A 27,769-nucleotide genomic window follows, 5' to 3' on the forward strand; every position below is an offset into this window, starting at 1 on the left:
AGTAAAATGAGTGTTATTGACCTCAAGAGTAACCTCAGGTGGTGTTTATAGAGTGCTTTGTAAACTTGAAGGATTCAGGTTTCACATGTCCATGGACTTTTATGATCTATTTTTCATCTGAAAGCTGAATGAATTTAAGGTAACATGGGGAAAATCAGATATGTTAGGAAAAATGTACAATTTGTTTTTCCTAACTTAATATCTCTGTAAGGTAAGTTTTACAATTTTACAGGTGAAGAAAGTGGAGGAGAGGTAGAATAAGTATTTGGAATACTCAGCTAAGAAATGGTATGGGTCACAATTTCAGCTGGCATCTGCCTTGCTTCAAAGTCAGTGCCCATCTCCATAAGCCACATTGCTTTGTAAACATTTAATGTGCACAGCCATCTAGTCACACAGCCTGGCCTTTGATAAAGAGTTGTGTATATGGAGTGTCACCTGTTGGTTTGTGATCAGGGGAGACTTTTATCTATACATGATGGATTGGAGAAATATGCAGAGTATGAGGATATAATCCACAGTGTGGTCTTTTGTTTTTTCTTTTTTTAATCAGCTGATTTTAAGATTTATCTTTTCTCAACTTTACAGAAGAGGAAAATAAACGTGTACAACCCCAGATTCAGTAATTAGTATTTCACCATGTTGGGTTATCTTTACATAAATGATATGTTCTGTACATACACACACATACACAAATTGTTTTGGCTGATCTATAAGATAAAGACACCATATACTTCATGTCTAAATGTTTCAATGTACACCTCCTAGAAGTAATGACATTCTCCTTTGTAACCATAATGTCAGCAGTATTATCCCTCTTGATAACTGTTGAACTAGTGAAAACATGAGTCCTTATTTTTCAGATGGGATAACTGACACCCAGAAATAGGAAGGGACATGACTCAGATGACACAGCCAATTAGTGCCAAATCATTTATCTCTCTAGCCCAATTTAGGTGGCTTTCAGAACAAAGAGTACACTTAATATTTGAACCTTTACGGCTGGGCGCGGTGGCTCATGCCTGTAATCCCAGCAGTTTGGGAGGCTGAGGCAGGCAGATCACGAGGTCAAGAGATCGAGACCATCCTGGCCAACATGGTGAACCCCGTCTCTACTAAAAATACAAAAATTAGCTAGGCGTGGTGGCATGCGCTTGTAGTCCCAGCTGCTCGGGAGGCTGAGGCAGGAGAATTGCTTGGGAGGTGGAGGTTGCAGTGAGCCAAGATTGCGCCACTGCACTCCAGCCTGGCGCCTGGCAACAGAGTGAGACTCTGTCTCAAAAAAAAAAAAAAAATGTTTGAACCTTTATAGCACCATTCAGTAGTAATTTTTGAGGTGGAAATATTCTGTATTTCTGCTGTCTAGTATGGTAACCACTAAACCACATGTAACTGTTAAGTACTTGAAATGTGGCTTCACATTTCAAGTGTGACTTAGGAACTGAATTTTAAATTTTCTTTAATTTTAATAAATTTACATTGAAGTAACCACATGTAGCTAGTTATCTACCATATTGATATTGAACAGTGGAGCTGTAGGAAGATTGGACAGTGAAGCTGTAGGAAAATTGGTCCTGACAGCTTTGGTCCTTGCTTGTTCTTTGTGTTTCTTGAGTAGGCTTAAAGGCAAGATTTAGCTGGTCTTAGTACCACTGGAGTATTTTTCATGTTATAGAACCCAACTTTATCTTTTCTGTTTCCACAAGCTTTAGCAGTTTTTCTTCTCCATGGAGTGAGTATACTTTGGTGTCTGGAAAGATTTGATTTTTCAATTATGAAATTGGGTACTTGGGGAATATGCTTATGAGCCGTTTTCTTAATTCAGAGTGCTTTATTGAGAGAAGTAAAACATTTGGCCCCGCATTCCAATGGAATTGAATTCACTTGATTCATGAACAAGGTGTTCCTTCAGCTTCACCTTTTTTCCTAGCAAAAAACTGTGAGAAAGCACATGATGCTAAAAATAAGAGAACCAGTGCCATTGGTTTTCAGCCTAGCTGCTGGCTACATTCTCAAGTCATTTTCTTTTCTGTGACCAGTAATGAGGGTGGCCAGAAAGGTGTTCTCTAAGGATACTCTTCCTCTTCATCCTATGAAGGGAAGAATTCTAAATTAATATTGCAGTGGCACTAAAGCTGCAAAAGCCAGATTAATTTAAACGTACTGATTTATGCAGTAACCACAGTCTGTTCAGCAGGACACCATTTTTATTTAAATTAATTTTTCAGAGATATATTTTATATTTTAGTTCTAATGTATAGTAAATGTTAAATGATCATTAAAATACATTGAAAGAAAATACTGTCCAATCAAAAAGTAATTATTTGGAAGTAATTTCACCACAATTGAAAAGGGGGCCTTACATTTTAAATTAGGTATTGCCACATGGCACTTCTAGCCCACAGCTTCTCATTGCAGCATAGCATCTTCCATTCCACATACATACTTCATACCATGGATAGACACATGTTAGAGGTTTATTGTAGAGTCTGGGCATGGTAGCTCATGTCTGTAATCCCAGTACTTTAGGAGACTGAGGTGGGAGGATCACGTGAGCTCAGGAGTTGAGGACCAGCTGGGGCACCATAGTGAGACCCCATTCCTAAAAAAAAAAAAAAAAATAGCTGGGGGTGGTGGTGCACGCCTGTGGTCCCAGATTGAGGTGGGAGGATCACTTGAGCCTGGGAGATTGAGGCTGCAGTGAGCTGTGATAGCACCACCACACTACAGCCTGGGCTACAGAGTGAGACCCTGTCTCAAACAAAACAAATATATATATATACTGTATATACTTGAAAGTCATCAGTAAAAAATCTGAGAAAATGATTCTTCTTCTGAACGATAGATCACCTTCTGACAAATTAGATACCAAGATGAGCATTCTTTCTAACCTCAAACTTGGGGGAGTTTCTAGCTGCTATTAGGCTTTTCCTTAGAGTTACACACAGTTTTTTGCTGGTGTTACTATAAGACCTTTCTTGCAAAGGCCCTAAAAATTCCCTTAGTTTTTCATCCCTCCTAGTAGTTACTTGACGCCACTACTGCTTTCTACTCTCCTCCAAGACACTAATTACAGTTTGGGCTCTTGTGCTGTTCTTTTGAAATTCTGTTCAGATCACTGGTGGCTACTTTCTAGTCACATCTTATGATTTTTTCTAGTCTTGCCTCCCTTTCTGTCCCTCCCTTTGGAGGAAGCATAATGAGGTAAGCAAAGTGCAAGCTTTAGAGCCAGATCTGGATTTGAATCTTGGATCTGTCACTTACAATATCTTTTAGGAAGTTCACTCAAACTTCTTGAGCTTTAGTTTTTTTCACTGCTGAAAATGGGATCAGAGTTTGCCTTCTTGGGATTGTTGTAAAGATTGAGTGAGGTATCTATAAAACACCTGCCGGACAGACAGGATGTCCAGAAGAACTTGTTTAAAGTGAAGTATCAGGTTAACTCTAAGTGTCAGCTGTCTCAGTAGTTATGACATGTATTTCTTTTGGCAAGAATCTCACTTTGTTACCTAGGCCGAAGTGTAGTGGCACGATCTCAGCTCACTGCAAGGTCTGCCTCCCAGATTCAAGCAATTCTTCTGTGTCAGCCTCCTGAGTAGCTAGGATTACAGGCGTGTGCCACCACATCTAGTGGATGTTTTGTATTTTTAGTAGAGACAGGGTTTCACCATGTTGGCCAGGCTGGTCTTGAACTCATGACCTCAGATTATCCACCTGTCTCAGCCTCCCAAAGTGCTGGGATTATAGACATGAGCCACCATGACCAGCCAGTATGTGTTTCTTTATCTCCCACTATGTAATGATGTATGTCTCTTTGAGACAGAGTTTTGCTCTTGTTGCCCAGGCTGGAGTGCAATGGTGTGATCTGGGCTTACCACAACCTCTGCCTTCCAGGTTCAAGTGATTCTCCTGTCCCAGCCTCTTGAGTAGCTGGGATTTCAAGCACGTGCCACCACGCCCGGCTAATTTTTTGTATTTTTAGTAGAGATGGGGCTTCTCCATGCTGGTCAGGCTGGTCTTGAACTCCCAACCTCAGGTGATCCACCCACCTTGGCCTCCCAAAGTGCTAGGATTATAGGCGTGAGCCACTGTGCCCAGCCATCTACTGATGGATGCCTCTTCAGCTCAGTGTCTTAGGGAAAACTATATTTAGTCCTCAGAAACTTCATGTTTTATGTTTGAGAATCCAATCTAGGCAAACCCGCTAGGTGTGCGTTTTCTTGCTCTCATTTCTAGAACCTTTGGCTGTTAACAATGATCCCATACCTCTACCCTCTGCAGTTCTCTCCAGTGGAGTTTCTTTTGTAGCTCTACTCTGCCTCTGCCACAAATGCACTCTGCAGACTAAGAAGGAGTAAATGCTTTGTGGTCCTCTCCAGTGCTAATATTCTGTATTTTATCATTCTCTGGTTCCTCAATCATCTCTACTTTTGGTAATTGTCCTAATAGCTCCCTGCTTCACAAAAGTACTTTGACTGTATTTAATTACGAGAGTGCCATCTTGTGCTCCAAAAAACCATTGTCAAACTTGGAATATGGACTACTTTGTGAGAAGAGTTAAAAGATTATCTAAGATGAATACCCTATTCTGAACTAATATTGGCAGCATTGGTAAAGAATCATCTATAATTGTTTTTTTCCCTGTTGGTGCCGAGAGGCTTTTCTTCCTGTTAATATTAAAAGTCAGTATTTCCACATACACCCTTCTTTTTCGCTCTGCCAAAAACAAGACAAAACACAACTAATGACCCACTAAGATGATAGTGGACTGGTATAAGACCAGGAATAGGATCCAGGAATAGGACTGTGGAAAAGATCAGAAAGGAATAGAAGCACTGAAATTAGAGTTGGTTGTGCAAATAGGAAAAATAGAAGTTTGTCTTCCCTCCCTTCTCCTGTCCCCCAATATGCACACAAATATGGACCTGCACCCACCATAAGTTCAGTAAGCCTCAGTTGTATTGTCTTTCTCTTCTCTCCCTTCAAAGATGCAAGTTCTCGGAAGCAAGAAGCAGAGTGGAAAGAAAAAGCAATAAAGGAGCTAGAAGAGTGGTATGCGAGACAGGACGAGCAGCTACAGAAAACAAAAGCAAACAACAGGTCAGTCCATGGTGGTTGTAGAACACTTTGTTTTCCAAATTGAATCAAATCCATTCTCAGCATCCAGTCTAGGTTTTTGGCTTCTGCCTCCTTTAGTGTGAAATGTCTGCAGTTTTTGAAGAAAGTGCTTGAAACAGGTTGCAAGTCTCTTGGGTCTTTTGAGCATAACTTGCTCTATTGTGTAGCCATCCCAATTGTAGTGACCTTAGCTGCCTGAGAGTTTGGTTAATATGCATCACCTGTAATGGTGTGATTCAGCCAACGGAAAAGTTTCTTTTCATGGAAACCTGAAGTGAAAGGTGGGTTTCATGAGTGCACCCAGATTTGGTTACTTTGGATATGATTATAGACTTGGTCATATTGAGTCTCCTAAATACAGCCCTGCTCTCTGAAAGCCACTTCATGAAGAGGTCCATTGGCAGGAAAATGTGCTTTAATTAGGCAACCAGGGATGTTCCAGCGTAATTCCTTTAGAATTGAGGGTTCTGTGGGTACATATCGGTGCCTTAAAAAGTCTTGAATTGACTTCTTAAAAATGCTCTGTTCGAAATAGATTTTACTCGCTTATTGATGGTTAAGGAGTTGTGGGGAGAAAAATACTTTCATTCTTGTATCACTCCCCATCAGCAGCTGGGCTTTAATGTCCTACACTTAGAGCCCTTCTTGGAAACAACAGAGAGGGGCATATGTGGTGTTGCTTCCCTCAGGGCAGGCAGGTGGATTGTTTACTTTCCTAGGTTCAGAGCCCAGCTTTTACCAAATAGTCACTCCATTCACCTCAGTGTATAAATGGGCCGGGCCAGACCAGGCCTGGGGATATTTTTGATTTTTAGGGTAGAGCCTTAGGTTCCTATGCAGAGGCAGGAAGCAAGTTGGATTAAGTGTCCTTGTCTCTAGCAGCTCTGTTAGAGACCTGCCAGAAGAGAGAGCTAACAGCTTTGCCGGCCAGCGCCGTTGTGAGGCAACTATGATAGAGCAGTTGGACTCTGTTTTGTATGCTGGCAGCCCTTCAGCTCATTGGATTCCAGCTTGACCGTGTCCTGGCCACCTTCCTCTGGGGATGGCATGCTCAAGGAGTGCCTGTCAGGTTCCATGTGGAGATCTGTGGGACTGCTCTCTGGTGTGCAGGGACTGTTCTCTGGTGTGCAGCCTGGGTTGCCAGTGGTGGTGGCTTCCATCAGCTACATGGGGCTGCTGTTGAGCCTGTGGTCAGTAGGAGGTGCTGACGGGTCTAGGTTCTTGTGTCCTCTGCTCCCTCAAGATGATTTTCTTCCTGGCGTTAATTTCAGATTGGTAAAGCCAGGTGAGAACTGTGTGCAAGCACTGTGCAAGCCCTGGGAGCTCCCCCAGCCAGTGGTCCTGGCACTGGAGTTGACTTTGAAGTACTACAGCCATGCTGACCCTCCCTGCATAGGGTCTCTGATGCTTTAGGAACTTGGCACACACATTTTCAAACTTAGATAATGATTATGTTGGTAATAACCTTTCTGTTGGAGAGATTTTTTTAAGTCAGTTTTGCTGAACTGTCAAGAAAAAGATACTCTCTATACAGAATCTGTTCTCAGAGGGAGTAATGACACCTGTTTTTAGGAGCTCAGTCTTAAAAGTTTAGTCCCTCCAGGCACTGAGTTTGGGCCTTAGTACCTTTCTTTACTTGGAACTGTAGAGTGTTGGGTAAGCTGGTTTCATAGGTGAACCTCTCAAGTTCCAGAGAGAAGAAGGGACTTCCCCAGTACTCACGGAGAATGTAGAGCTGTTTAGGAAGCAGGTCACGTGCCTTATGAGAACCTTGCAGCACAGGGCTGACCCTGAGAGCATAAAGCTAGTGACACACCTGCCACTGTCACCAGGGCTCTAGGACAGAGGGATGGTTTTTACACTTTATTCCAGTGATTCTTGACTGGTTGGAGGTGGGAGCCATATGAGAGTCACTTTGGGGGACTTCTTCCAAGAGTCTACACCCTCTCCTGGAGATTTTTATATTGCTGATTATTCTCCTTCCCCATCCATGTTTGATTCTCAGCTTTAGAGTTCAAAGGAATAGGTCCCATTTAGACATATAAAGTGATTCGTCCTTGTTATCTGTCTATGGGTAAAGAGTGAATATTTTTAGAAAAGAAAGTGGGGGCCTGACCCAGTGGCTCACACCTGTAATCCCAGCATGTTGGGAGGCCTAGGTGGGTGGATCACTTGAGGTCAGGAGTTCGAGACCAGCCTGGCCAACATGCTGAAACCCCGTCTCTACTAAAAATACAAAAAATCAGCCAGGCATGGTGGCAAGTTCCTGTAATCCCAGCTACTTGGGAGGTTGAGACAGGAGAATCACTAGAACCCGGAAAGTAGAGGTTGCATTGAGCTGAGATTGTGCCACTATACTCCAGGCTGGGCGACAGCGAGACTCAGTCTCAAAAATGAAAAGAAAAGAAAATGGGGTGCTCATTTCAAGCAAGTATCATTCTCTGTGGGTGACTCTTGCAGTAGCTGGATGTTAAGGGGACCTGAGAGAGAAGGCAGAAAGATGAGAAGTTTGAAAGAGGAAACTCGGGGACAGGAAGGGCATCCAGTTATTGTGAGAGCATCCTTAGGCCTCCTGCCTGCTAGCTGCCTCATCACTTGGTCACCAAAGCACTAGGAGTACATCGTGCCTGGCACTACGCTGGGGATGGGTGTGCGGCAGGCGGACGTGATTCTTGCCCCGCATAGTCTGTAGTCTATTGTCAGTCTCCAGACTGCACCTCCCTCCTTTTATTCCAAGTTGGGGCCTAAATGTCACTGCACAAGAGCTGTGAATTACTCAGTGACAGCCATGGAAAAGAGTTTCCTTTTCATAGGAGCCAGCCAGAGCAGTGACCGACTCCTGCAGTTGGATGAGTTTGCTCATCAAGAACAACCCTAGAACATTTCCCTATTACAGGTAGCACTTGTGCTTGTCAGCTCTTTCAAGGCTTAGGAAGGTTTGGGGAACCCACAGTTCTCAGAGATGGCAAACATTTTTTTCTATGCCCACTTTGAGGCTGTTTATGGAATGAAGTTCTGCATTGTCTTCATGCCTCCAGAGCTTGTCATGGGTTAGGCGTTCCTCTTCCCTCCCATCTCCTGAGCCTACCTGAGCCTCTTCTACCTTGGCTGAGGATTGCTACTTTCAGGTCCCCCATCTGCTGGGTGGAGAATAAACAAGCGGAGGGCCACGGTGTTTGTGTATGATTTTCTGTTCTGAGCCTGCAACCTTGACAGGGGATGTGCTTGTCACTGAGGAGGTCTTTGGTCTTGGACTAGCTGCAAAGGAGCAAGAGCCTGACATTCAAACTTTTGTTGTCTTAGTGGTGCTTTGACAGGAGTCATGAAACCTCTGTTTCTTCTAGTGGAGGGAAACCCAAGTTGAAATCGATCAGGTTTAGCCCTCTGTGTAAACTGAAAGGATTGTGGGTTTACAAGCCAGCAAGCCTTGCCTTTTCCTCCCATTCATTCTGCCCACAAACAACTCTGTTTTCCTACTGAGTCACTTTAAGTTACAATCAGCCTGCTTTTTTTCTTTCTTTACATTCCCACAAAACACTACCTGTGTATAAGCCAAAATGGGAAAGAAGGAAGGGCATGTGTGAGCTTAAAACTTAACTGAAATTAAAATTACTAGAATTTACTTTCAAATAAATATGTGAGCTTAGTTTAATGACTAGACATGATTATCCTTGAAAAATGTCTTTCCCCTTGCCCACCCCAAGCCATCTTGACAAAAGACAGGGTAAGACTCCATGAGGGAGCTTCCCTACCCAGCCGTAGTGGACAAGAGTGGGCTGGCTGATCCCGGGAGTCATTCCAGGGCAACAGAGAGTCAAAGCCAGCCTGGCCTCTGCTGTGAAGATTTCTCCACCCAGTCTGCCCCTCCTTCCTGTCTGAGAGCCCTGCCATGCTGAGAGTTAAGAAGGGATGAAGTTCTAGAATCTGGGCTACACCTTGTCAAAGCCAATTGAATCTGGTGTAGAAATATTCAGAAACTGTACTAGCTTCTTGAGCAGAGAGCCATACTCAGGAACAACAGAAGCCAGGGCCAGAGTCCAGTGTTCTTCCTACCAGACCTCACCTCCAGCTGCTTTTTTTCTGTAAGGTTGAGATTTTGAAATGACCATATGTGTTTTCAGGATTCTGAAAATGTATCACACCCAGCCAATATGGGGAAACAGTAGTTGGATAATCCAAGGTAAGACTGGCTTTGGATCCTAACGCATCTGGTGTCTGGCAGGATTCCTGCCCGGTGATATTTACGGAGACAGGCAGGAAGGTGGCATGGCTTTCTGGGCACACACAGGCAGGGAAGAAGCATGACTATACAGTAGAAAGAACCCTGGATTTAGGGCCAGGCTGCCTTAGTTGTGAGCCCTGAATGCTGCCACTGTGGTATAGCCAAGCAAGTTGTTTCATCTCTAAGCCTCAGTTACCTCATCTATACAGCAGGGATGAGAACAATGTCATAGGTTGTTATAGTTAAGGGCTGAATCAATATAATGTATGTGAAAGGGCTTAGTCCATGATTAGGTGCTTAATAAATGCCCATTGCTGCTGGGGTAAGCCAAAGGGATGAAGTTGGCAGTGCTCATTCCATCGTGGAGAAATCCCCATGTGGGAAGGCCAGTGGAAAACCAGGTCTGCTGAAGTCTCCAGCGCTGGAAGCCTCACGGGGGTTAGGAAGGAGCCCTGAGAGCAGCTCCTCAGAGCACAGTTGCACCTCGATTGTGGATTTTAGATGTTTCTGCTTCTCAATGTTCTCTCTTTTTTCCTGCCTGCTTGCCTGCCTTTTGGACCTCTTGCTGTCTAGGGTGGCAGATGAAGCTTTCTACAAACAACCCTTCGCTGACGTGATTGGTTATGTGTATGTTGCAAAACTAATTCCTTTTTCTTGTGATTCTTTCTACTTTTTGTTTAGAGTTAATGCTCCTTTTACGTGACAAGTTGCTTTGCTTTTTAAATTACTTCAAATTGGCACTTTGGGGGCGACCTAAGAATTGATAAGCGGGGTATGATCCATTGATGAATCTTCCAGAATTGTGACTCCCTGTATCCTCTGATGGCTATTTTTCATATTTGGGATTTTGGAGGGAAGAAAGCTAACTCCCTTTCAAAATGTGTCATTTGTGATTTTATCTGGGAAAGGTTTGATGCTGGGGGGATCTCTGCCCTCTTGCTCTTGCTGCCATTACTCTGCTATGCCCTGTTGTCTGCCTGCCCCAGTGGGAAGGAAGGAGGTCTCCCCACCTGGGAACAGGTGACAGTCCCAGGAGGTTAGGAGCCAGTGAGCAGTAGCACCTTGCATTGTCAAAGTCAGAGCTGTGGGGCAGCATTTTCCATACTTGGTTCATTCAAACAATGTGGGGTCTTTTGCCTCTCCCTCAGGCAGAAGAGTCCAGAGCAGAGGGGGTTGTCTCCAGTGGGTGTCTATAATTGTTCCTCTGTGGTCTTGCATGTCAGAAATTGCTATTTAGTGGTCAGCTTCTGATGCCCTGTCTCCTAGCACAGGGAAGCCCCCAGCTTTGAGATCAGGATAGTTAAAATGTCTGATACGGGCCACTTGGGCTTCTCCCCCAGCCCCATCTAAAAGAAACCTGCATCTTCTCTGGAGAAGCTGTTTTTTTTTTGTTTGTTTGTTAAGGATTCCTGTTATCAAAGCAATTTTGCTGAAGAGTTGGAAACAGTTCTCATTGTCTCCTCCGTAAAAATTAGGGCTGGCTTTATAAGGAAAGTAAGGGTGGAATGGAAGAGGAGAGGAACCTGTTGAAAGTGGGCCATGAGCTGAGGCCCATAGAGCCTCCCAGGGCCTATGACCTTGAGATGTTCATCCCCTTAGAAGACAGAACTGGGTTTCCTGGGCCCCCAGATGCATTTGCAGTGAGACTTGTGAAATGCTGGACTTACAGGTGGTGTTTGATTTGATTTCTGCACATTCTCTCTGGAGTAGAAATGGAGACTGGAAAGGTCGAGTCTGGTTTTGCTGGGCAGCTGGGTGGCCAGCAAAGCCAGCTGCACGTCCCCAAGCACAGATAGAGTGGCAAGGGCATGTCCAGCTTACTGACCATCTGCATTGAGCTCATTCTCATTTTCTATATCTGACCTAAAGTTTCTCTTGTTTCTTTTCTTCTCTTCACCTTTAAGCACAAACATAAACCATCCTTGCTACAGCCTAGAACAGTTAAGTAAACCTTTCTCACTGCCCCAACTGTGTGTGCCATGAAGTCGCAGTGTTGTAGTGGCTCTGGGCTTCAGCAGTGTTTGCCACGGCCATCCCTGTGATAGTACCACCCTTCTGTCCCCCCAGACCAGTCATCTCCATTGCTTTTGCTTTGCCCGTGATGCTTGTTGGAGTAGATGAATATAGTGTGTCTTACCGCTGTCCTTTCCGGCTGTAGCTCCCACCAGTTAATTCCGAACTGGGGGTGGGCTGACCTTGATGTGAAAGAATGTTGCGGCAGCATCCTGCCAAAAAGCAGCTCACGTTGGCTCTCCTGCCAGTGTGCCCTGAGTGGCCCCAAGGCACCCGGCTGGAGGGAAAATGGCAAACTTTTGGCTGAACTGGAGAATGTCCTAACAAACCCCCTTCCAGAATGGCTTTAGTCTCTAGTGCCTGCTAGCATGGGAGCTTTGTCTTGAATTCCTTTTGATCTGCCCTGTTTCTCTCCAGCGTTAGGAATAAATCTAGAGGCTATTGTGCAATGATCTATGGGCTTTTTAGAAGTCTCCAAATTTCCTTGAAATTCCCGTACAGCCCAGCGTAAAGTACTGAAGTTCTTGACCGGCCTGCTGCTTTGTTCTTGTTAATAAAAGCAGTGTGTAGCTGGCTAAGGACTTTTTATTAATGCTCCATAGGAGCAGAAACAGCCAGACAGAGACATAGTGAGCCCTGAACCAAACACCTGTATTCCAACATTTTACAGCACCCTGTGCCTAGGAGAGCCAGCCATGTGCCTACCCGAGTCTGACCTGGGCCAGGGGCCATTATCTTGGGAAAGCCAGAATGCCATTAAGAAAGGGACAAATAGGCAGTTGCTTGTGTAGCAAGGCAGCCACCAGGTTGTTCAAAGGGAGTTCTACATAAACCAACATATTTTGTTGTTGCTTCCAGGGCAGCAGAAGAAGCCTTTGTAAATGACATTGACGAGTCGTCCCCAGGCACTGAGTGGGAACGGGTGGCCCGGCTGTGTGACTTTAACCCCAAGTCCAGCAAGCAGGCCAAAGATGTCTCCCGCATGCGCTCAGTGCTCATCTCCCTCAAGCAGGCCCCGCTGGTGCACTGAAGAGCCACCCTGTGGAAACACTACATCTGCAGTATCTTAATCCTTCTCAGTGAAGCTCTTCACAGTCATTGGATTAATTATGTTGAGTTCTTTTGGACCAAACCTTTTTGTCTTTAGAATTGATCATTGTTTGTGATTGCATGTTTTCTTCAACTGTGTTCTCCCTGGCATTCAGAGAGGAGGGGGAGGAGGAAGAGAAAGGGAGGGAAGCCTCCCAACAGTAGCCTCAACCTGTGCTTTTGTGCATTATTCTGAGAATAAATTTCTGTTTCAAACTGTATTATGTGAAGCTTCTTTATTGTTCTCAAGATGTGTTGCAGTTTGGAGTGAGGCTGGAAGGGTTGAGGAATTTCCTTTTTATCATTTCTAGCACTGAGGAAGCACAGCCACTGGGCACACAGCCCTGCCTTGAACTGAGATTGCTCCGGCATCTAGAGTGGGATCCTGTGGACATTTTGAGAATGGAGTTGCGTGGCTAAAGGTTAACCCCCTCTTTATCTGGCTAAGACACAGCTGTGAATCCTTTCACCAACCTAGACATTTTCTCCCAGATGGGCTCTTGCTTGCTAGTGTCCCTCAGTTTAGGGTCTTGGATACTATATTTCAGCAGGAGTCTGTCTGGGGCACATAGACTCTAGTAAGACCTTGACTCCTTTGGATCTGGCCAGTAATGGCCAGTAAGCCTGAGTGAGGACGGCATTCATGTGTGGCAAGTCCCATTACTGTTGAGTCCCGTAGGACATGTTGGGTTCTGTGCCATCCCAAGTGCTTGGTTCTTATTTCTCTTGTAAAATCCTTCATCTAGACCTGTGCTGTTCAGTGCAGTATTCACCAGGCACTGTAGCTATTTAAATGAATTAAAAATACATTTCTGGTCCTACTCACAATTCATGTGCTCAGTAGTCGCATTGATAACACAGATTATAGAACATGTCCATGGTCACAGAAAGCTGCTTTGGACCATGCTGATCTATACCACAGGTGTTTCCAGGAGCCCATGCTTTGTTCAGACACCAGTAAATTCATTATCTGCTTTCAGAACCTGGCATAGTACCTGGCTTATTTTGGGTGATGTTCCAAGCAATTAGTAAATCCGTATTTCAGTAATCTGCTTTTAACTACCTGGTATTTCCAGACCGGAGATTGAGGTAAACTGTAATGCCATGCTCAGGATGGGGGTTAGGTGTTGTCATTGCCAAGAAGGAAAGGCCACTATCTCCTCAATGTTAACTACTTTTGGTTGGAAGGAGCTTCCATTACTTTTGCTGCCACCTCTCCGCTTTCCAAGCTTCTTAGTTGAGCTTTCCTTGACCTGGCCCACATTTCTGGCCTCTGCTTATTCCTCCTCCTCCAGTCAAATCTGATTACAATCAAGCAATCACTGTTTGCAGGCTTTCGTTCCTACTGGGAACTGCTAATGCCATTCCAAATGTCAGAATCCAATTTTAAGAAATAGTTCAAAGGCCACTCCCCTTCCCCTGAACTCCCATAGCCGTCTACCTGGGGCAGCTTACTTTTTGGTAGTCTTGTTGCCATCGTCTGGACTAGTCTTGCCTCCCACACCAGATGGGTTTCTTGAGGTGGGAAGTGGCAATTTTAAATGTCAGCAAAATCTGTGACATTTTTCAGATGGAGAATGTGATGGACAAAAGTGATGTTGGGATGACTTCCAAGGCTAGGTCATAAAAGGCAGTGCTGCTTACGGCTGGTTTTTTGGTGGCCCTGAGCCACCACGTAAAAAACTACCACTGTGAAGCTAGCTACCCATGTGGTGAGGAAGCCCAAACTAGCTCACACAGAGAGGCCACCTGAGAGACCCTGTAAGCACTGCAGTGGGAGATGCCTGGCCAGCCAGCCTCCTGCTGTTCCAGCTGACAACTACAAGTACAGGACACGGCTACAACTGTCAAGTCTGAGCCTTTCCCAAAAATGACCCACAGAAACTGACATGAAACAATTATGTTGTTTTAAGCTCTTCAGTTTTGAGGTTGTTAAACAGCAATAGTAACTTGGGATTGTTTCTAATGCCTGTATGAGACCCACATGGAGCCTTATAAAAGGAGAGAGGGGATCCAGGGACTCAGTGCTCAACACTTAGTTTCGAACCTCTTTCTTGGTGCTACTTTGCTCTTTAAGCCAAATTTTAAATGTTATGTATAATAATGTTTTGTATTTGTTGTTTTTGAGACTGTCTCATTCTGTTACCCAGGCTGGAGTTGCAATGGGATGATCATGGCTTACCGCAGCCTTGACTTCCTGGGCTCAGGTGATCCTCCCACCTCAGCCTCCTGAGTAGCTGGGACTAGAGGCACTTGCCACCACACCTGGCTAATTGTTTTGTACTATTTTTTAGAGACAGGATTTTGGCATGTTGCCCAGGCTGATCTCAAACTCCAGGGCTAAAGCAATCCTTCTGCCTCAGCCTCCCAAAGTGCTAAGCTTGGAAAGCATGCCCAGCTTTGCTTTCTATTAATAGACTTTTTTTTTTTGGTTAAGAAAGCAAAGATATTAGATGCCTTAAGGAAGTTATATAACCTTTAAAATGTAAGCAGTGCAACAACTTTAAATCTCTTCTGGAAAGGAAAATGCTTTTGGCGAGTCACGAACAAAACACAAGATTTCAACAAGGAAATGTGTTTATTTTTTCTTTAGAATTTGGCTCAGAACAGTAACAAAAATATTTACATCAAAATAAATTAACATGAAGTTACTTAACCATATGTAATAATTTATGTTGGAATATATTAGCCTTTCCATGAATTTAATAAAAACTTGGTATTTGGTTTTAGATTAAATACCATTCTTTCAAATATTTGGTAGGAAACTTGGTAGCAATGCAATTGTCTAATGTACAGAACAGATTTCACCAAAAGAGATTATACCAAAGAACAGATGCTCCTTCATGGAACATTATCTCACCCCAGACTCAGAAACTGAGCACCCAAGGTTCCTTCCCAGGAATCACCATGGAATGTTTGAACAATAATCAGGCCCTGGAGATTACTGCAGGGCTGATAGAGTTCTAGGAATCAGCCAAACTTTTTTCACACTACCCACTAGGAAGGATATAGTTCAAATGCGATGTTGATTCTTTGAGTTTATTTGAACACTGCAACAATATGTTATAGAAACCTTCATTTTCCCAAAATAAACAATCTGAAAAATATATGAATATGCTGTTTTAGATAATCTAAAATTACCCCTAAAAACCTGTCACTAGAGCCGGGCACAGTGGCTCACGCCTGTAATCCCAGCATTTTGGGAGACCATGGCAGGCGATCACCTGAGGTCAGGAGTTCAAGATCAGCCTGGCCAACATGGTGAAACCCTGTCTCTACTAAAAACAAAAAAAATCAGCTAGGCATGGTGCGTGTGCCTATAATCCCAGCTACCTGGGAGGTTGAGGCACGAGAATCAACTTGAACTCGGAGGGCAGAGGTTGCAGTGAGCCGAGATCATGCCACTGCACTCCAGCCTGGACGACAGAGCGAGACGCTGTCTCAAAAACAAACAAATGAAAACAAAATACCTGTCAATAGACCAAATACTGTACTGGCAAAATTTCACAGCAGAGAGGAATATTTGATTAAATGCACAGCTGAGAGATAGGGTCAAGGATACATTAAGTCATTTACAAATCAGATATTAGTATTAATGCTTTTGGTGGCCTGGAGTGAATTAGAATATATTAGCATTTTGAAAGTGTTTTTGAAATGGGAGGTTGTGTGGCTTAGCAGAAAAAGCACAGAGGGACCTGGGATCAAACCCTCTTTCTAGCCCCATAGCTTAACAGTTAAACACACTAAGTTCTATAAAACAAAAATTAAAACACCTACCTCAGATGTTGAGAGAATTTAGGATAATGTATATGAAACACCTAGTTCAAAGCCTGACACACAGTAGGCACTTAATAGGTGGTGGCAGTTAGTATTTCTTCCAAGTTACAATTTATAGCCAGAACTTTGGCTTTTGTATTTTGATACCAATGGAAGCATGAATTATGTACCCAGAATCCTGATTCATGGCTCTGGGCTCTAGGTAAAACTCACACAAACACTGCTTTAATAAACACCCTAGGGTCTTCTTTAACACAGTATGAAAGGCTATTGAAGGGAGAAGTGTCTGCTGGTCAGTAGGGAACATCCTTTTGGGATAGTAAATCTCCTTTTAAAGGCTCTAAGTCCCAGTAGCTTCTCAGCTGTCCTAAGAAGATAAGGACAAGGTCACTGAGGCCACTATAATTTAGATCCCTGGTCTAAAGTCTCATAAGTTCAGCCACAGAAATCATATCTTTCAACAAATGGTATCCAGGGTTAGGGAGGGATATCTGAGATGGGGGGGTTGATAGATATGTCCGATGATGTCTTGATTGTGGTAATACTTAAACAGGTATACATATGTCAAGGCTTATCAAATTGTAGGCTTAAAAAAAATACCAATAAAGCTGTTTAAAAAAAATGTACTTAAGCCCTTCCTGGTAAGATTTCCTTCTGTTCCCTGACTGGATCACTTTCTGTGATCTCAGTTTGGGGTTCGAGGAGGAAATTTTTTTTTTTTTTTTGGAAGATGGAGTCTTGCTCTGTCGCCCAGGCTGGAGTGCAGTGGTGTGATCTCAGCTCACTGTAACCTCCACCTCCTGGGCTCCAGCAGTTCTCTGGCCTCAGCCTCCTTAATAGCCAGGACTACAGGTGCATGCTACCATGCCTGGCTAATTTTTGTATTTTAGTAAGGATGGGGTTTCACCATGTTGGCCAGGCTGGTCTCGAACTCCTGATCTCAGGTGATCCGCCCGTCTCGGCCTCCCAAAGTGCTGGGATTACCAGCGTGAGCTATTGTGCCTGGCAGGAAGGATTATTAATGCAAACCTCAGGATGAAGTGACATCCCAGGCAAGGACTGCAGGTCTCAGTGGTATTAATACATTAGTAAGCAGAGTTCTAAGGCTTCCTTGTCTATTATTATAGCTACTTTGGCACAGAAAATTGTGACTGGAATTTACAGGGTTTGAGCAAAAATGACCCCTACTAGGAAAACATCAGAAAGAACAGCATCTACAAAAATAGGAGTTGGGAAAGGTGACTCTGGAAGAGGAGACCAAAAGCAAAAACATTTCTCTGCTAAAGTCACCTGCAGTTCAGTAGCAGATTTGCTTGTTAAGAAATGGTCATTCTAACAACAAGAATTTGATTCCACTCCAGAGCTCTTTAGCCCATGTCTGTTCCTGGAGGTCTAGTAGATCCTGCGAGTTGTGTAGTCCAAAACCATGCTGGCAGCACCCAGCAGGGCGGGGTCAACCAAATCTGAGACCACCACGTCCACATCCTGCACGGAGGATAAGGCCTGTTGGCGAATGATGTCTTTGACAATGTGGATATAATGACTGGCCAGGACTCCAGAGAGGATCACAAGGGAGGGATTCATAGTATGGAGGATGTTCACAACCCCAAGACCCAAAGCTGTTCCAGCTACAGGGAGACAAAAATTAAAATGGGTTTCTGAGAGAAGGCAAAATCAAAATACAAAAGAGGAAGGCAGAAAAGAACCAGCAGCCAGAAATGGTAAAGAACCTCACAGCATGCAGTGGGAGGCAGTGTTTTAAAAGCAGCTCACGGATGATTCTTAATATGAGAAAATGATCATGTGACAGCCTAAAGTGGAAAAACCAGGGTGTATCACATGATCTCTGCTAGGCAGAAAAATGAATAGAAAGACTCCAAGGAAATGTTCATAGTCGACATCTTCTGAACAGGAAAACTCTAAGTGATATTTTTTCTTATAAGTGATATTTTTTCTTAGAACTGTCCTATATTTCTCTAAATTTCCTGTAAAATGAACGAGGAGCATTTTTACAGTTGTCAAACCAAACCAAACACCTGCTGAAAAAGGCAATGCTGCCACATACCTTGAATGCAAGTCCCTTTTTACCTCTGAGTAAGTAGGAAAAATACCTCTGAACAGACACTGCAAAGCACCTGTCCCTAGGGGAAGCAGGGTCTCTTCTGGGCCCAGCTGGGCCATATGATATCTGACCCCACCCTCTGCAGCAAGCCGCCTGCAGCCACATGCTCACCTGTTCTTAGGATGCTCTGGGCCTTCGCATTGCCAAGTTTGGCAGCTTGGATGAGATGGAGTGCACCCACTGCCTCATCTTTTGGCACTGACATCCCTTCCACCAACAGCAGGTCCTCTGAGCAGAGAGAAAAGGAAAAGCAGTCACTAATGAGCTGTTGGGAGGCCCAACTAACCACTGGGCCTGTGGGCAGCAAGCTCCTATGTGGGAAGACAGTGTTTTCTTTTCACAGTTGCAAAGCTTATCATTCACAAACATCTCTATACACTGCCCCTAAAGCCTTTGCTACCCTCTTGCTAGTTGGTTGGACATAACCCAGAGCCTATCTTCCTGGAAAAATCTCAAGTCTGACAGCCTCCTACCCCTCTGGCTCCCTCACTTCTCACTTCCAGTAGCAGACGGTCTTTGAAGTGTTCTTTTCTCCAAATTATCACCCTCTTCCCACATTCACGCCTTCTTTACTCATCCCAGATGCAATGCTGCATCACCTGCCAGTGCCGCACGTTCTATGGCAGCAAGGCATAGTGGCTGAGCAACAGACACAGGCCTGGGGTCAGTGCCAGCTCTGCCACTCCCAGCTGCACAAACCCATGCATGTCACCTCACCTCTACATGTTCCTCCTTCCTAGAAGATGAGGGCAATAATACCTACCCTGGCAGGGTTATTTTAGGGATTAAATGAGATCATGGACATAAAGTACTTAGTTAAGTGCTGGCCGGAGTAAATGCTCAATAAGCAGCAGGTCTTTCTGTGGTTATCTGTAGTTCTTACCAACTCAGATCAATCTGCCTCCTAATCTGCTAGGATACCTGGACCCTGAAAGAAAAATCCCCAGCTGTGCAAACTGTTACCTAGACATCAACTGGTGGTCTCCTGTCTCCCCTGGGCCCTCACAGCTCTCACCCATTCTCCTGGACTGCTCTCTTCTGTACCTTCACCAACTCCCGGGTCCTTCTACCCCCCCCCGCCCCTCGCACTGCCAACAGATATGCATACTTCTTACCTCTCTCAAAGGGGGCGCCACCAGGCAGTGATCCCCTTCCTTTTTGCTCCCCATCCCATCTACCCATCATCTCCACTCGCCATGCCCTCTCATGGGCCCTCTGCCTGGCTTTTCAGCTCATCTCTTCCCACCCCTTCAGAACCCTACTATAGTGCTCTATACCCTTCTCTCCTACACTCTCAGCCTCCATTCCTCATCTCCTTGATGTCAGCATATGCTCACAGATTGGTTTTGGGGGCCAAAAATGCTATACTCTTTATGTATGAAGCACAGATATACCGCACATACAGTGCGCAAACATAAACAGGTAAGCAATACAGCTGCGGTGGTACAGTTGCATGGGGAGGATTCATCAGGAAAAAAAAAAAACATATAAAGGGGCTCCTTAGGAGGGTGATAATGAAAACAAGGTTGAAAAATAAATACTGGTTTAAGGCTTCAAATAATATCCTGGTGGCCAGAGCCAATGAACTTTTCTAATTTCTTCTTACTCATGTCAGCCCTTGACATTGCTGACTGCTCCTCATCCAAACCCTCTCCCTTTTTGGCTTCTGTGACAATTCCCTTTCCTGGTGTTCCTCCCATCTCTCTCCCTGCCCCTCAAATGCTGATGTTTTTCAGGAGTCTATCCTTGATTCTGTCTTTCACCTCACTCCCTGGCTCTGTCGTGGGTTTAACCACCACCTCAGTACCGACGATCCCAGATCACCCCTCTAACCCAGTCATCTATCTCTCCTGAGCAACAGACCTCGTACCCCACCACCTCCTAGACATTTCCACCGTGGATGTCCTACAGCCACCAACCATCATCTTCTGCCAAACCTGTCCCTCCTCTTCAGTTCCCAGTCCTGAGTTGTCCAACCAGTAAACTGGACGCCGCCCTAGAACTGTCCCACTTAAAATCATCTCCATTCAACTACCCTTTTCTCCCCCAGAAATAAAAAGTAAATTCAGATCTGACCATGTCTTTTCTCTAAAATGTTTCCACCACCAACTGGTCCTGCTTCCTCACACTACATGATGACACCCTGACTTGCCCTTAAGTACCACCACGACTGTTTCCCTGCCTGCAGGCTCCCTTGGCCATCCAAAGCTGCCTGGCTGATTCTACTTACCTTCCACCTCTCACCCTGCAGGATGGCATCCTGGCACACCTTTCCCTGCATGCAGAGGACACAAAGTGGATTCTGGTTTCCCTCTTACATGTATCTACATTCCGCAGCCATCATGCTCATTGCACTGGGCATTCAATAATGATAGCAAATGCTCTTGAGTTAGACTAGAAACCATTCTAACTCTCATAACATGTCCAGAAACAGCTTTCATTCAAATAGATCTTTCCGAGTTAAAGTATAACATGTTTTGTCCATTTATTTCTTCATTAAAATGTGTATTAAATACCCACTCTGTGCTAGTGGCTGAGAAAACAAAAATGAAGGGAATCTTCCTTGCTGTCTTGGAACTCTAGACCTCTGTCCATCTCCATCCCTTGGGAGGAAGAGTGCCAATATGGATCAGGACCAAGGAGACTGTGCTGTTTTAGTGTGAGGGAGTCCTGCTCTTTCTCTAAGAAGTGAAAAGGGGGAAACTTTGGCTTCAGGGTTCAACTCTCTTTGGAATTTCCACTTTGAAGTACGTGTCTATCATTTGATTACTTAATTTCTCGAGAGAGGGACACCAACCATCATGGAGCTTTTTTGCCTCCCTCTGCAAGGCCATTCCAGAGGCATATGCTTCAATGCACCCATGGCTTCCACAGGAACAATCAGGCCCGTCCAGAGACACAACAAGGTGGCCCAGTTCTGCAGCACAGAAGGAGCTTCCATGGATCAATTCGTGCTGATGGATAATTCCTCCACCGATTCCTACAGCAAGGGACAGAAATCACTGAGGGTGCTTGACCTGAAACAGAAAACTATGATATCACAAGGCCTCATCTGTTTAGCAGAGTTTTGGCATGTGAGGTTCTATATATTGCCCCTTCTCTAGAGAGCTGAAGCTCACTAAGCACCAAAGCATTCTCTGGCAGTGTTTTGGATGGAAATGTTTTTAGCAGATCCTCTAATGCCCTGTGATGTATCTGCTTGGGTCACTGTGATTTCAAACACAGTTATGGGGATGGTACAGCACAAGTGCATACCCACCTTGTGGGTAGTAGATCCCTGCCCCAGCACACACTGCCCATCTTTCTGCACCAAGGCTTTCTCCAATACTGATGCAGGAGCCTACTCAGCCATGCAGGCACAGCACCCAGGGGCAACCTGCAACCAAGTTGAGGCAGGAGCCAGCAGATCCACAGGACAATTCTGGATGCTGTTCTGCAGGCTTGTTAGGAGGTGCTGGTAAAGTTCAGCTCCCTTTGCCCTTAAGACAACTTCAATAATGTTAACATATCCTTTCTTCCTGCTCTGTTTCATTCTTCCCACTCTCCCTCCTGCTTCTTGGGGTCACCTCCAAAAAAATCATACCTGCATCTAAATCCTTGTCTCAGGCTCTGCTCTGCGGAAAACCCAAGACAAGTCTTTTTGTATTACATATTACCTGCTTCCTGAAGCAGAAAATATGAAATACAGTTTTGCCTTTTTTAATGCTTCCATGTCTAAAAATCTATGATTCAATAATTACAAACATCAATGGCTGTCTTTTCTTATGGAGTTCAGCAGTTACTAAGGAGTAAAGGGTATTGTGCCTGAGAAGGCTCTGCTTTTAAGAGTTGTCTTGCCATTTGTCACTTCTTGGGACACTTAATTCTTCAACTCCCAGCCCTCTGACTTAGAGCTTACTCACTGCTCTGAGCTAGGATATGGTATCCAAGTTTGCTAAAACTGTGTATGGCACTAAAGGAGGATGAGCATCAGCTAAAGTGCATGAGCTTAGGCTGGGCATGGTGGCTCAGGCCTGTAATCCCAGTACTTTGGGAGGATGAGGTGGGCAGATCACCTGAGGTCAGGAGTTCAAGACCAGCCTGACCAACATGGCAAAACCCAGTCTCTACTAAAAATACAGAAATTAGCCAGGTGTAGTGGCACATGCCTGTAATCCCAGCTACTCGGGAGGCTGAGGCAGAGGAATCGCTTGAATCTGGGAGGCAGTGAGCTGAGATTTTGCCACTGCACTCCAGCCTGGATGACAGAGCGAGACTCACTCTCTAGATAAATAAATAGTACATGAGCTTAAAGGGGAGGTGGTGTAATACCGAGTTTAAGCACATAAAAGTTTTGAAGTGAGACATCTGTATCAAACGCTGGCTCAACCACTTATTAGCTGAGTCTGCTTCCTCATTTAAAAATCAAGTTATGGCCGGGCGTGGTGGCTCACGCCTATAATCCCAGCACTTTGGGAGGCCAAGGCAGGTGGATCACGAGGTCAAGAGATCGAGACCACCCTGGTCAACAAGGTGAAACCCCGTCTCTACTAAAAATACAAAAATTAGCTGGGCATGGTGGTGCGCGCCTGTAGTCCCAGCTATTCGGGAGGCTGAGGCAGGAGACTTGCTTGAACCCAGAAGGCAGAGGTTGCAGTCAGCCGAGATCGTGCCATTGCACTCCAGTCTGGGTAACAACAGCGAAACTCCGTCTCAAAAAAAAAAAAAAAAAAAAAAAATCAAGTTATACATTTAAAATATAGACAATAAAATTTTAAAAAAGCAAAAGTAACAAATTAAGTTGTCATAAAAAATGACAGAGCAAGGAACTCTAAAAGTCCATTCTGCCACTAAAGCAAGGAAAAACTGGTAGAAGTGTCAGAATCAACCTTTTTGGAACTCTGGAAAAATAACCAAAGTATGCAACAAACAGGAATGCTTAATTTAAAAAACAAAAACAAAAAGCAGGGTCAGGTGCAGTGGCTCATGCCTGAAATCTCAGTGCTTCGGGAGGCCCAGGCAGGAGGATCACTTGTGCCCAGGAGTTTAAGACCAGCCTGGGCAACATGGTGAGACCTTGTCTAAAAACAAAACAAAACTGGCTAAATCTTGATAAGAGGACTTTCTGGTGTTTTAACCTACCCTGGTCCTATCACCCACTCTCAGGCTTGGTGGTGACACTGAACAGCAGCCCACACTCTCAGTACTGGTGTACAGATACAGTACTGGATGCCAGCACCTGATGGGGCAGGAGGAACTTATTCTCAAAAAATTGTGGTTGTTTTGACCTGTCAGCTCCCTGGAGGACTAGCTCAAAGGGCCTGCTTTCATCTCAACTAACTAGGAACTATCCCAGTGCTGAGGGGGTTACATGAAGGGTGTTTATCAAAAACATTTCAAGGTAAAATGGATTAGTCTCTGCTGCCTAGGGCAAAGGATAACAACTGGGGCATCCAACACACTAACCAAAAAAACTGGGAGGAAAGTTGGGAAATGAGAAGCTCTGGGAAATAAGAGCTTTGAATAGCTCTGACAAGTACCTGGAATTTAGAGGGCCACATGCATGTCTAGGGCTGGGCACATAGGAGAAGGCCACATGTGGCTCATTTTCAGGCTCTATTCAAGCAGGAAGTGAAGGCTAAGGCAGAGTTCAACACCTGACTATGTTGAAGACATGTCCAAAGATACATTCTAGCTCCTGAAGCAACCTTCCCTTACCTCTCTTACCTGTGCCTGTGATAAGTGTAACAAAGTTTTCCAGTCCCTTTCCTTGGCCAAATTTCCTTTCTGCCAGGGCAGCACAGTTGCCATCATTGTCTACCCATACGGGGAGATGCAAAGTGTCAGACAGGGGGGTCCTGAGGTCCACAGAGTTCCACTCTTGGATCAGTTTGGTTGAATGCAGCACAATTCCTTCCCGAGGATTTACACGGCCACCTGTGGAAATGCCTGTGCTCCACCATGAACACAAGGAAGATAATGCTGATGAGCAATCTCAGGAAAGTGTACTGATTTTCTTGGCTTAGAACACAGATTCATCCACCTCAGATCTCCTAAGATAAACATTACCAAGGACTGCAAGGAAATATTGGACAGTTCTGAATTAAAGCCATAGCGCCTCGAAGATTTCTAGTCAGTGCATCTTTCCTAATAATGTTTGTTGGTGTCCCAGGAAGTCTCCATGCTTGGGGCCCACAGACAGCACCCAGAGTCATCTGTGCACAGGACAGATGCTGATTTGATGCTTTGCATGCATCACAAGTTAGTCAATTTTGGACATTAAAATGACCATTTCTTGGATTTATAATTTACAATCTTACCTACTCCCAAAATTCTGCAGTTCAGTTTTACAGCTTCTGCTGCAGCTTCTACACACATCTGTAGGATTAAATTAATCCTCTCTTCATAGGTTTTAGGATTGAACTGAGTATACTTCTTAACTATTTCACCCTAAAAGAGAAAACAATAAGCTCTGTCTCACTGGTCTTAGCTAAGAAGCACACTGTGAGTGTTGTGATCTTTTTCATAATAAATTAGATACTGCTATAGGATGGCCCTACAGTCTTAGATCACTGCTTAGGGAGGGAGCCACTGCCTGGCCTGGGCCAGGCCTGATATAAGCCGAGGTAGTTTCTGTAATTTGTCCTAATATGGGGCTGTCCAAGCAATGACAACTCTGCAGCCAGCAAGATGGGCCCCTCTCTCTTTTTTTTTTTTTGAGATGGAGTCTCGCTCTGTTGTCCAGGCTGGAGTGCAATGGCACAATCTTGGCTCACTGCAACCTCCACCTCCCGGGTTCAAGCAATTCTTCTGCCTCAGCTTCCCAAGTAGCTGGGATTACAGGTATCTATCACCATGACTGGCTAATTTTTGTATTTTTAGTAGAGACAAGGTTTCACCATGCTGGCCAGGCTGATCTTGAACTCCTGACCACAGGTGACTCAGCAACTAAGTAGCTGAGCTTTAATCATCTCCTGTAACTTAATTCAGTGATGGTCTGGATACTCTATTTCTTTCTTTCTTTTTTTTTTTTTTTTGAGACGGAGTTTCGCTCTTGTTACCCAGGCTGGAGTGCAGTGGTGCAATCTCAGCTCACCGAAACCTCCGCCTCCTGGGTTCAGGCAATTCTCCTGCCTCAGCCTCCTGAGTAGCTGGGATTACAGGCACGCACCACCATGCCCAGCTAATTTTTTGTATTTTTAGTAGAGACGGGGTTTCACCATGTTGACCAGGATGGTCTAGATCTCTCGACCTCGTGATCCACCTGCCTCGGCCTCCCAAAGTGCTGGGATTACAGGCGTGAACCACTGTGCCCGGCCTTGGATACTCTATTTCTTTAGGGTAAATTTCCATGCTCACTGGTGGAAAGACCACCTTGTTTAAATTACTATGCTTTGTATGGCCTGGCACAGTGGCTCACACCTGTAATCCCAGCACTTTGAGAGGCCGAGACAGGTAGATCACTTTAACCTCAGGAGTTCAAGACCAGCCTGGGCAATAAGAGGAAACCCCATCTCTATAAAAAAATACAAAAATTAGCCAGGCGTGGTGGCACACGCCTATAGTCCCAGCTACTTGGGAGGGTGAAGCTGGAGTTCACTTGAGCCAGGGAAGCAGAGGTTGCAGTGAGCTGAGATTGTGCCACTGCACTCCAGTCTGGACGACAGAATAAAACCCTGTCTCAAAAAAATGAAATAAATTACTGTGCTTTTTTATATGTTTTAATACAAAACAGGGATAGTCCCTCCTAATTACATGTTTTTGTTTTTATATTTTTTCTTTGCACACTTACTTTTGTACTTTTAATGTTAAACTTTTTTTTTTTTTAGAGACGGTCTTGCTATGTTGCCCAGGCTGGAGTTCAGTTGCTATTCATAGGTGTAATCCCACTACTGATCAGCACGGGAGTTTTTGACCTGCTCTGTTTCCGACCTGGGCCGGTTCACCCCTCCTTAGGCAACTTGGTGGTCCACCGCTCTCAGGAGATCACCATATTGATGCTGAACTTAGTGTGGACACCTGATCAGTATAGTGCACTACAGCCCAGAACTCCTGAGCTCAAGCTATCCTCCCACCTCAGCCTCCCGAGTAGCTGGGACTACAGACATACGCCACTACACCCAGCTTAATGTTAAACTTTAAAAAATACCACTGTGGTTTACAATAATTTTATTAAATATAAAAAAATACCATTGAAATGTTTACTAGGATTATGTTGAACTTATAAATCCAATTTGAAAAACAGTGACATCTTAAAAATAATTAGCACTTCCATCCAGGGCATTTTTTCAAGGCTTTATGTCTTACAGTAAAGTTTTAGAATTTTCTTTATATAGATCACATAGTTTTCTGGTTTCAGTTATTCTTAGAGGAGTTTTTGTTGTTGTTCTGAATAAGATCTCTTTTTCCATTTATATTATTTTGTTATTAGTGGATTTTAATATATCAAATACAGGGTTAGAGCTGTCACTAGGATTGTCATTAAAAATAAATCTAGGCCAGGCATGGTAGTTCACACCTGCAATCTCAGTGCTTTGGGAGGTGAAGGCTGGCAGATCCCTTGAGCCTGGGAGTTCAAGACCAGCCTGGGCAACATGGGGAATCACTGTCTTTACAAAAAATAAAAAAATTAGTCAGGCATGGTGGCACAAGGCATAAGTTCCATTTCCTCAGGAGGCTGAAGCACAAGAATCTAATAAATCTAATAAAAAATTAGCTGGGCGTGGTGGTAAATGCCTGTAATCACAGGTACACAGGAGGCTGAGGCAGGAGAATCGCTTGAACCTGGGAGGCAGAGCTTGCAGTGAGCTGAGATCATGCCACTGCACTCCAGCCTGAGTCAGAAGTTTGAGACTAGCCTGGCCAACTTTCTACAGGCATTCCTGTTGAAATCAAGAAAGATGTTTGTCTCAAAAAAAAGAAAAAAGAAAAATACATCTAGAATTGGGCACAGTGGCCTATAGTCCTAGTTATTATACTTCAGAGGCTGAGGCAGAGGATCATTTAATCCCAGGACCTTGAGTCCAGCCTGGGAAACATAGGAAGACCTTATCGCTAAAAAAAAATTTTTTTTAATTAAAAGAATAAAAAACCTAGAGTAATGCTCTCAGTCTTCACTGTGCATCAGAATCACCTGGACAGCTTTTAACAAAGAGCAATGCCTGCCCCCCATTCCCAGAGACTCGAATTTAACCAGTCTAGGGTGGAAGCCAGGCATTTTTTTATCTATTAATAATGTTTTTTGCTTTAACCTGTCAATAATCTCAAGTTTTCCTTCCTTTATTCCCTTCATAACTTCCAAAATTATGTTAGATGAGGCTGCAGAAAACATCTTTCTTGATTTCAACAGGAATGCCTGTAGAATTTTACCACTGAAAAAGATGTTGGCCTTTCATATGGAATAAATCATCTTTCTGTTAAGAAAATATTCTTCTATTAGTTTTTGTTTT

General features: G+C 44.3%; 2 protein-coding genes across 20 annotated transcripts in view; one reads left to right on the forward strand and one right to left on the reverse strand.

The window, feature by feature from the left end:
* The window catches only part of CLTA (clathrin light chain A), a 56,104-nt gene that overhangs the window by 8,603 nt on the left and 19,732 nt on the right, over positions 1-27,769 (forward strand). The window contains exons 4-7 of one of the 6 annotated variants that reach the window (XM_002743077.6): positions 4,989-5,100; positions 9,914-9,967; positions 11,245-11,280; positions 12,212-12,663. In XM_002743077.6, coding sequence (XP_002743123.1) covers positions 4,989-5,100; positions 9,914-9,967; positions 11,245-11,280; positions 12,212-12,383 — 374 coding nt within the window. In that variant the 3' untranslated portion in view covers positions 12,384-12,663. Of the gene's footprint in view, positions 1-4,988; positions 5,101-9,239; positions 9,879-9,913; positions 9,968-11,244; positions 11,281-12,211; positions 12,664-27,769 lie in introns of those variants that run through there. The other 5 variants (XM_002743076.6, XM_002743078.6, XM_002743079.6 and 2 more) reach the window with 5 other exon arrangements.
* The window catches only part of GNE (glucosamine (UDP-N-acetyl)-2-epimerase/N-acetylmannosamine kinase), a 64,958-nt gene continuing 37,717 nt past the window's right edge, over positions 529-27,769 (reverse strand). For 4 of the 14 annotated variants that reach the window (XM_078372059.1, XM_078372044.1, XM_078372069.1 and 1 more), the window contains 5 exons: positions 24,641-24,770; positions 24,048-24,269; positions 21,139-21,321; positions 18,453-18,569; positions 529-2,090 (listed from right to left, as the gene is read on the reverse strand). In XM_078372059.1, the coding sequence (XP_078228185.1) occupies positions 2,086-2,090; positions 18,453-18,569; positions 21,139-21,321; positions 24,048-24,269; positions 24,641-24,770 (657 nt within the window). In that variant the 3' untranslated portion in view covers positions 529-2,085. Of the gene's footprint in view, positions 2,091-15,001; positions 17,848-18,452; positions 18,570-21,138; positions 21,322-24,038; positions 24,270-24,640; positions 24,771-27,769 lie in introns of those variants that run through there. The other 10 variants (XM_035251904.3, XM_035251891.3, XM_078372048.1 and 7 more) reach the window with 3 other exon arrangements.

The sequence above is a fragment of the Callithrix jacchus genome, chromosome 1 (assembly GCF_049354715.1).
Source record: "Callithrix jacchus isolate 240 chromosome 1, calJac240_pri, whole genome shotgun sequence".
Lineage (NCBI taxonomy): Eukaryota > Metazoa > Chordata > Mammalia > Primates > Cebidae > Callithrix > Callithrix jacchus.